At 36.0% G+C, this 9,496-nt stretch overlaps 1 protein-coding gene across 3 annotated transcripts; it reads left to right on the top strand.

Annotated features, from left to right (window-relative positions):
- The first annotated feature begins 427 nt into the window (after nucleotides 1–427).
- Nucleotides 428–8,810, top strand: TH9 (thioredoxin H-type 9). 3 transcript variants are annotated; one of them, XM_010253721.3, is made up of 6 exons: nucleotides 428–614; nucleotides 1,569–1,672; nucleotides 1,779–1,837; nucleotides 3,750–3,869; nucleotides 6,968–7,090; nucleotides 8,327–8,810. In XM_010253721.3, the coding sequence occupies exons 3-6, from the start codon at nucleotides 1,817–1,819 to the stop codon at nucleotides 8,477–8,479; spliced, it is 417 nt and encodes a 138-aa protein (XP_010252023.1). In that variant the 5' UTR covers nucleotides 428–614; nucleotides 1,569–1,672; nucleotides 1,779–1,816; the 3' UTR covers nucleotides 8,480–8,810. The 3 variants fall into 3 exon arrangements, with proteins under 3 accessions (XP_010252023.1, XP_010252021.1, XP_010252024.1); XM_010253719.3 differs by lacking the exon at nucleotides 1,569–1,672 and having other exon boundaries at nucleotides 430–614; XM_010253722.3 differs by lacking the exons at nucleotides 428–614; nucleotides 1,569–1,672 and adding an exon at nucleotides 663–875.
- Nucleotides 8,811–9,496: the final 686 nt, after the last annotated feature.

Raw genomic sequence — 9,496 nt, 5'->3', positions numbered from 1 at the left:
CCAAATCAACAGTTTTTGGCGAAATAACGGTCATGAATAAAATAAAATCGGTCACCTGATTGGTTCTCGGTTTTTCTGGTCTGACCGTTCCGTCTGGTCCGATTTTGAAAACCATGAATCCTAAGTCTAGCTGGTTGGCACCTGCATTTTTCTACCTTTCGACTTGGGAAATTCAGTTATTAAAGTGACATACCTTAGAAATTCATGTCCTAAAATGAGATTACCAGGGTCGTTTTCTGCAATTTACCTTTTAAAAAAACAAAGTTGCCACGTGGACATCGTTGTCAATAGGCTCCATGGTCCATGGATACGGTAAGGTGGGATGACCTGTCAACCACAACAGTAGCAAAGAACACATGAAATTTGCTTGGAATGAACAAACATCCATGATCCATGTACTTGTCTAACTAAGGGCATTCTGGTATTTCATTACCTGATCACGGGAGCAACACCTTAACTACAGGTTGGGTTCCTGTTCAACACAAAAGGTTGGGTTTCCGTTACAGGGTTTTTTTCTTTCTCAATTAAGGGCTTTCAATCACGAATTTTAGATATAATATTGCGATTCTGAAATTTCGGACTGACGAAGGGTTCAAGTCATTACGATATAGAAGGTAATTTTCGCTTCCCCCCCCCACCAAAGTTCTTCCTAATTTCGTGAAGATTCTTGCTGCTCGTTTATCCATTTGATGACCATGTAGCATCAATGATGATAATTTTCTAGGGTTTTGTTAATTACGGTTTTACGCTCTCTCTCTCTCTCTCTCTCTCTCTCGGTTCCGTCTTTCGTTCCCAATTATGTTCATTTGTTGCGCGCTATGCCGTGGAGAGTGCGCTGTTACGGAGAGTTTTCCTCTAGTTACTGTAACTTAAAGGTAATTAGCTTGTTATTTCCACAACAGGAATACCTAACAACATTTCATGAGTTATCAAGACCTGAATTTGTCAGGATTGTAAAGCACTGATTCCCAATAGCATCCATTTTTATTTATTCTTTTGTTCTCAATAGTAACGAAGCTCCTCTTTTTCTTTTTTATTTATTTTTATTTATTTTTAGCGCTAAAGAACTGGGCACACGCTAAGAGGTTGAGTAGAACCTCCTAAACTGGCTGTGCAATTGGGCAATTTTACTTCAATATTATACCAGGACCTTGGATTTTGAAACCAGTATGTTAACAGCCAACCTGCCTTCCCAAAATAACATGTTGCAATTACGACCTTACCCATTCTTGTTTAACTTTCTATTATGGCAGATAAGAAAATGTTAAAGGAAAAAAAAAGAAGTTTGTTGGTTATAGGTTGCATAACATCGTTTCTTCTGTTGCTTCTTGTAGAAACTCATAAAGGGGAAATTAAGTTTACTGTTCACCAGAAACATAATCACTCATATCTTGTTTTTTCCTTTCTTGGCATCTGACAAGTGGCTGAGTAGTTTGTCAGAATGTGAAAATTGGGTTTTGAACCCAGGTGAATTGTTGACTTAAACTTATTTAGACAGAAATTTCTAAAGAGTAAAGATAAATACCTTCAATCTGATATATTTGTTTATTTGCTTTTACTATCCTTAGTTTGATACCAAGAAGGAAACTGGAATTTTCATATAAGGTACCTGTGCAATATGCACACATAGTCAAGCAAAAAGTAGAAAACTACTGCAAGTTACATAACTAAGGTCATACACACATAAACCTTTATTTCCCTGAATGCTAGTGTGCTGGATAAAACTTTAGCATGAGATTAATTGGATGTTTCCTGTGGCCATGATGGTGCATTTTCAGGGTGCTGTTGTTTTTGTTTCACAAGGGACCGGTACTTAATGGGAAATTGTTTCCAGAAGGTGAGTCTCTTCAAACAAATTTCATTTACTCAATGAGAAGGTTGTGACTTTTCTTCTTGATGTGGAGTGTTTCACTTTCTTCTTTTTCTTCCTATGCTATCATTTCAAAATTTTCATACTTTGTTTCTTCAAAATTTCAACATTTCGTAAAGGGTGCAATAAAAACTCCTCATCTTGTTGAGCTACAGTTATGGGTCCAAATCTGTCTCTTTATTATAAAGAATGTTGTTTTCTGGAAAAAATAAGAATGCTGTTTGTTTTTTTGCAAAAATTTACAATTTTTGTTTGAACCCTACGATTTTCTATAATTCAAATAAATTCAATTAAGAAACTGTCTTTTTTCATTTATATTTAGTGTTTTTTTTTGTTCCATGGGGCTACACAACAGAGGTAGCCCATCCCCCAACCTATGACCCCTCCAACCCCGGTGTAGGTGGGATTCGATCCCAAGCCTCTGCTACAACCAGCATGAGGCCTTACCAACCGACCAGTTGGCACCTTGTTTACATTTAGTGCTGTCATGGGATACTTGTTTTAAAGTCCTTACTAGAAACTGCCTTATTTAAGTTATGTAAGACTGGACATTTAGTTTATTTTTCATTGTAGGTAAGTTAAAGAGCCATTGTATATGGATTATTTGACTTTCAAGTCAAACTTAATTATATCATCTTAGGCTCCTATTGTACAAGTGTCGGAACATTTTGTTGCTTGAAGAAAGTACAGGTTCTGAAGGGCCATTACCCAATGTTTGTCTTGTCTATCTGGGTCCTTGGTAGAAGTGGACTGGATATGGACCTAATCTTTAGTTTTTATTAAAAAAGTGGCTGTTCCTCAGTCTGAACTGGTTCTCTAAAACTTTTCAGAATGAGATTTTACCATTGCACCAAGGAATTGGCCCTTATATATAAGGGTAAAATATAAAAACCTCCCCTGATGTTTTGGACAGTCATAGGTTTAATTTTAACAAAAACCTCCCATGTAGTTTTGAAAAAACCTACAGTTACCTCCCTTTCATCGTTGTACCAAATGGAAAACATTGGCCTAATACATTAATTTTGAAAATACCCATTTTATCTTGTTGTATCCTAAAGCATCTTAATTAATGAAATTTTTTCAGAGTTATTGATTAAAAAAAAGAAGTGTTAACTTTTAACTAAAAAAATTCCCTGGGTCATATTGAAAAATGTAATTTTACTTTGTAAGCTCATAAGGATTGAGTGAAGTCTAGAAGGGAAAATTTGGCATTTTGAATTATGTTGGAAGATGCCCTAACAAATAGTAAGGACAATTTTGTAACTTCCAAGTCTCCATTACTGGAACAATGATAAAAGGGAGTTAACTGCAGGTTTTTTCAAAACTATAAGGGATGCTTTTGTTAAAGTGAAACCTCAAGGGAGGTTTTTATATTTTTACTTTAAATATAATGAACTTGGGAGCACAGGTATTATGGGGATCTACATAAATAAGAAAGGCAGACCATTATTGGTTCCATAGAAGGTGCAGATTCTACCAAATGTTGAGGTAGTTGTTCTTACTAGAAGTGGAAAAATTCTCTTAATCTCTTCATGAGGGACTATGCCCTCATAGTTTCCTCTTGTCTGTACCACAGGATGAATCCTCTTTCTGAACTGGAATCAATTCACTGTTCCACATTAGGATACTATCATTGCATTATACTTCTTCTTTCCTTCTGGCTAATAATCTACATAAGTCTTGTCAGAGCCAAGATGTTCAGTTCCTATGTTTCCAGTATAGAGAAGCCTTGTGATGTTAATTTGGCAGTGCGTCGTCTTCTACCTATTCTTCAAAGTGTAAATTGTAAATTGTGGTTTAGTTTATAATATGAAATCGTTTCTTGATTTTTATTTTGTTATATTGTTTTAATAAAGAAGTTGAGCCTTATAACATGCAGAAAAACAATGATGATGCTTTGAGTGAGAAGGTAGAATTTGAAGGTGGAAATGTCTGTCTTATAACTAACAAAGAAAGTTGGGATGAAAAGCTCGCAGAGGCAAACAGGAATGGAAAGATAGTAAGTTTCAGTTTTCTTTTTCCTTTCTTCCCCTTTTTTTTGTCAATGTGTGTCTTTTGGAGGTCAGATAGTAGGATTTGTATATAACATCAGAAAATTGAATGACTTACCATGTTAAATGGTCTTGTTATTGCTTCTAAAGTCATGATTTTCCCATAAGCTGTGTTGTTTTCTGCTGGAAGCAAACGAGAGGTACATTGATTATGCCAACAGTTGTCCAAAGACTATTACATACAGAATCTGCATGAGTAAAATCACTAGATGCAATATTTTATTTAATTAAGCATATTCTGATAAGATAATAAATAAGACTTTCTTTTCAGATTAGTTGGTCCAATTCTAGACTGTCGGATATTAATAAGCATGGAAAACATGTAATAAAACGTAGGAAGAGGTTTTCTGAAATTATATCTGCGGTGTGCTAATTTTGTAGGAAAGAAGGTGGATGCACACAGCCACACAGGTGGGCCTGATCCATTTGACCTTAGGTCCACACAGATGTTGAGGAGGAGGACCTTGTGTCAGTCAACTCAAACTCAAGAAAGAAACCATTCTGGAGCACAGTACTCAGGCCCATAACCATGGTTCAAGTTGAATACCTGATTTGGAGAATTTACACTGTATCAGAGCCCATTCAAATTTTAACAAAATTCCAACCCGAGCCCACCCAAGTTGCACCCCTAACCACAGTCTAGTACTTGATTTAGGTCCTTGAGATGAATCCTGCCCTAGCAAGTCCATTAATGAAGAAACCAAAGGAAGAATATTGTAGAAGTTTGTAATTTTGCCTTTTCCGTGAGGAGTTCATTTTGTAATTTAGGTTTTCCATTTCTAGCGGTCTAGCCTTACCTCTCTTTTGCCGGTTGAATAAAAACTTGAGATTTGAGATCTACAAGTAGTTTGCTTAAAGAATAGAGATTCATTGTGGTGTAATTGCATCTCTCCCTTTCTCGTCTTTATTTTCTTCCCTATTTTGTGCAAGCCACCATTAAGGAAGTCTTGAGTTGTTGCAAGTTCTGCAAATTACATAGCAAAATCACCTCTGAGTTTGGTTATCTTTCTTTAAAAAAAAATCACCTCAGAGTTTGTGCCCGTGCTGCAACCTCACTTTAGGTTCTGCATTGACACTTGCTAGAATGGTTCAGATCTCCGAATGGATCTGAGAAGGGGGAACAAGTCTACAAAGTTGAATTTCAGAAGTCAAAATGGAAAAAAAGCTGTTTATTATAAATTTAATTGAAGAAAATATGGGCAGCAATTATAAGAGTAAGAGAAAGATATGGAAGAAAAGAGGAGCTTCAGACATAAGTTGTATGGTCACAGATTTTAGCATGAGGAAGAAGACACTTATCAGAACAACTGAATATTAGAAGCGAAGAAAAGAAGAAAGAAGGAGAGATTGTGCCTCACAAGGCTCACACTTCACACAAGAACCACTTTAAACCAAATTTCTTTCCATCTTCAAACTCAACCGTTTTTTATCAATGGGTTGGCCATCTCTTCCACTTATTCCTGTGATTATATTTTCTACCAGAAATTTCTTAAATCTAAAACCTATGATTTGGGAGACATAGCATGTAGAAAGCAGGTGTATTGGTATAGACACATATATTTGGACAAGTACTGAATGACTTTGGGCGCACTCATGTGTCTTGTATAAGAAATTACAAAAAAGGATAACTGTAACCTCTGTGGGAGGGAAGACCAGAATGGCGGCACTTTTTAAAGAATGGAGAAAATACAACAGCTGGCAGTAGCTGAGAAAAGGAGGGGGGGGATCAGAATTAGACCCTAGAGAAGAGACTCTTGCAGTTGTGCTTACACGTAAGTCACTACAGCATTTGAAAAGCCAGCAATTTTCTATTTTTGGCTCAGTCTTATAAGATTTGCATCAAAGGACTTTTCACATTTGGGCCCTCTATTTATCCTTTTTTGCTATATTGTTCCTTAAAATTGCATTTATGTTCCTGCTGTTAATTATTTATGTAAGTATCCTTAAGAGAAAAATGCCCAATGTTGTTAATAGCAATAACATTAGATGTCATAGATAAATAATATTTAACATGGGGGAAACTTAGATGCTATATCCATGTCCCCATGTCTAGAATTTGGTGGTCTTTGGTATCCAACACTATGTACGTGTTGACACATCACACTTGTGTCCTTATCCATGGATCAAATATTGAAACTCTACCATTAGTAACTAACAAACTATCTCCAAGTTGAATTTAGATAACCAGAATTTAATAACATCAGTAATTATCACTTTATTGAAATAATAAATTCTTTAGGGAGTAGGGACCATTGCTGGGTATGATGACAACTTACCAGGCTGAAAAGTATGACAATGCAGATTTGGGTCTAAGGTCATGCACTCTGGACCAAAAAAAAAAAAAAATTCTGGAGGTTAGGAACATACCAAGTGCATCCCCCTCAAGATAAAATACCAAGATCAAATGTATTACATGGCAATCCCCTTGTATACAGACTAACAAGGAGATTTCTAAGCTTCCTATTTATCAAAACTTTGTAGACATTGATCCAAATTTATCTATGCAAAATTATTGATAAAAAAAAATTATCTATACAAAACTTGCTTAGAGCCTTAACTACATATACAAATCCAACTAACAAATACAAGTAAATGAGTGAACCTCTCAGAATATCTACCACTTCTTTCTACTTGCTAATAAGAGTGAAAGTCTGATGTGGTGATCTATTAGCAGCTTTACAGTTGCCACAGAGTTTAGAAAGCACTTCAATATCTTAAGTGGGTCTACATTGATGCATTTTGTTAGTTGCATAGTCCAGCAATCCTAGCAGGAAATTCCCTAGTGTGGGCACTGAAAATCCTTATTTTCTTGGGTTTAATTATGTATTGAGTTTGGTTTCCACAACTTTCTAATTTGTGTATTCTTCAGTTAGCATCTCCATGTGATTGGGGTCTAATCAAGATTATTCTGGAAACAAAGTTTCTTTGCTGTTTAAGTCAAAGTAGAATGATCTAGCAACATTGTTTAACAGGATTGTCTATCTACATTGTTTAATGTCTTTCTTTAATATTTAACTCTTTTGCTCCAATCTTTAATATTTAACAGGTTGTGGCAAATTTTAGTGCATCATGGTGTGGTCCCTGTAGGATGATTGCACCACTCTACTGTGAGCTATCTGAGAAATACCCTTCTCTCATGTTCCTAACTGTGGATGTTGATGAGCTGGCTGTAAGTGATTTCAATTCTTTCTATTCAGATTCCTATTTCCATGCATGTCGAAGATAGCAGAGCAGGCAGGATTATGTTTTCTTTGATTATTTAGCGTAACAATTCTGTTCTAAATTTTGTGAGAGATTTTTTTTAATCTTTATGTTGGATATCAGTGTAGTTAAGGCAGTTAAGTGAAGTGACTCTTAGATGTTTTGGCCTGGCAAGACATGTTGATGCCTAAGTGAAAAAAAAGTATATACATTTTTTATAATGTAAACTAAATATGTACATATTTTATAGGGTTATTATCTGAAAATCCCCTTCACTTGTCTAACTTTCTCTTATACTTGCTCTGGCTTTTAGATGCCTTCAGTGGTTCCTGTGTCAGACAATTTTCCATTAGGCTCAGTTTGGAAAGAGTACAAATACAAAAATGTACAGTGCAAATACATACAGAATAATATAAAAAACAAGGTTTTGCACTCTACATATTTGTATTTGTACTCCTTCCAAACTGAGCCTTAGTAAATGAATGGTGGTTGCAAGATTGCATTGATACCTCTCTATTCAACTTTATCCAATTATAAGCAGATTGGATTCGACCTCTTTAATCAGACATGCAGATATTGTAGCTCTATGATCAGACATGGTCTTTGCGATAACCAATATTTTGGAATCCTCATTCTTGGGAATATATAGAAGAGAATATAGATTTGAAGCTCTACAGAGGATTATAAATTTATAAAAGATTCGAACCCTATGTTTTTTATGTGGCTTGTATAATTTTGACTGTAGAGTTGGACCCTAGGAGAAAAGATAAAAAAGATGGGTTTGTCATGGGTCAACAGCCTTGCCTGTAGAACCTGGTTCTTTTTCACTGTGAGTTGTAGACCCAGGTTGTGGACACGGTTATAAAATCAGGAAATTAGTTGGGGGACTGATGGGATAGGTTACGGGTACATGGCCGACTGCCAAATTCATAACATCATGGAAAACTTTTCAGTAGAAAAGTTGTACTTGACCATATTGTGTTAGCATTCAGGTCTTAGGGACAAAGAATTAGTCTAAGAAATTTGGGACAGGGTTTACATGCATGGTCTGTATGATCACTTCTCTATGATAGAAACGTCCAGGAATCATGCTTACACGTTGTGCGTACTTTCAAGAAATGGACTTTCGGATATTTTTTTTCCAATTATTTTGGAAAAAAAGTCTGATGATGAAAATGATTCCATATGCCTGGATGCGGTGCAGGAATTCAGTGCTTCATGGGACATCAGAGCCACTCCAACCTTCTTCTTCCTTAGAGATGGGCAACAAGTGGACAAGCTAGTGGGTGCCAACAAACCAGAGCTTCAGAGTAAGGTAACTACAATTGCCGAGTCAGCAACACAGAGCTCTAAATGACTCCCGTTGCACGCCCCATTTTCTCTCTGTTGTGTGTGCTCTCAATCAAGAGAAAGGGAATATCCATTGATTTCTTCAGCAGCATCATCATCCAAGCTTTATCCCAACTATATGGGATCGGTCCGTAGTTAAATTATGGGCACTTAAGGTCATTGATTTCATTGTGAATACACTGATTTATATTTTTTTGATCGGTGTACTTTTTCATTTGTAAATCTTCTTTTTGGGGACTAGAAAGTTGCGTTTTCTTCCTGAGTGGTTTTGTAAGTAAACTACATAATAGGTGAAGTTGTGTTAAATCACTAAATCGCTAATTGAGTTCATTTTCATATGCCAAAGGACCCAAAAACAGAGTATAACTGTAACAGGGGAGGCCTCTTATTCTAAACCATAAATGAACTGATTTTGTTATGAAGTCGATGCTAAGATCATGAGGTTATGGAATTATGAAATTTAAGACTTTTTGAATCCAAGACTCCAAACAGTTGCTTTGGTTAACCATGATATCGCGTAGTAGAAGGGCCTCTTTCTATTATACATACTCTACGTCTACGGCGGGCTAATGTATCCATTGATCAGTAAAGAAGTACCAGTCAATCTGCATATTTTTGTATTATAGTTGGTCACCGTCTTATCTGTTTCAGCACCATCTACAGGTTTTGCGAGGGCAATGGGAGTCGCTGGATTTAGTATGTGTTTGGTTCGTTTACATTTTCTCATTCAACATTTGTATTTTATTTATTTATAAAACTGAGAAAGGTAATAATTACAACTGTTTATAACAATTAGGTACCACATCAGCATAATAGTGAAAAAACGTTTAATCGTTTGTGGAAGTTTAAAAAATTAATTTCTCCAAACAATAGGCATGCACAAAAATCGAAGTCCACTTATCATTCTTGATGCGTATGGAAGAGCAAGAGAGGGAAACTGTTAAAGTGATGCTTATATAGCAGCGTTTATTGAATAAACACCCATGAAACCAAACATCCTCTTAGTGGTTGAGCGGTCAAGGAT

This window comes from Nelumbo nucifera, chromosome 5 (genome assembly GCF_055504915.1).
Source record: "Nelumbo nucifera cultivar China Antique chromosome 5, China Antique-T2T, whole genome shotgun sequence".
Lineage (NCBI taxonomy): Eukaryota > Viridiplantae > Streptophyta > Magnoliopsida > Proteales > Nelumbonaceae > Nelumbo > Nelumbo nucifera.
The sequence above is the reverse complement of the archived record's forward strand: the minus strand, read 5'-3'. Positions and strand labels throughout refer to the sequence as shown.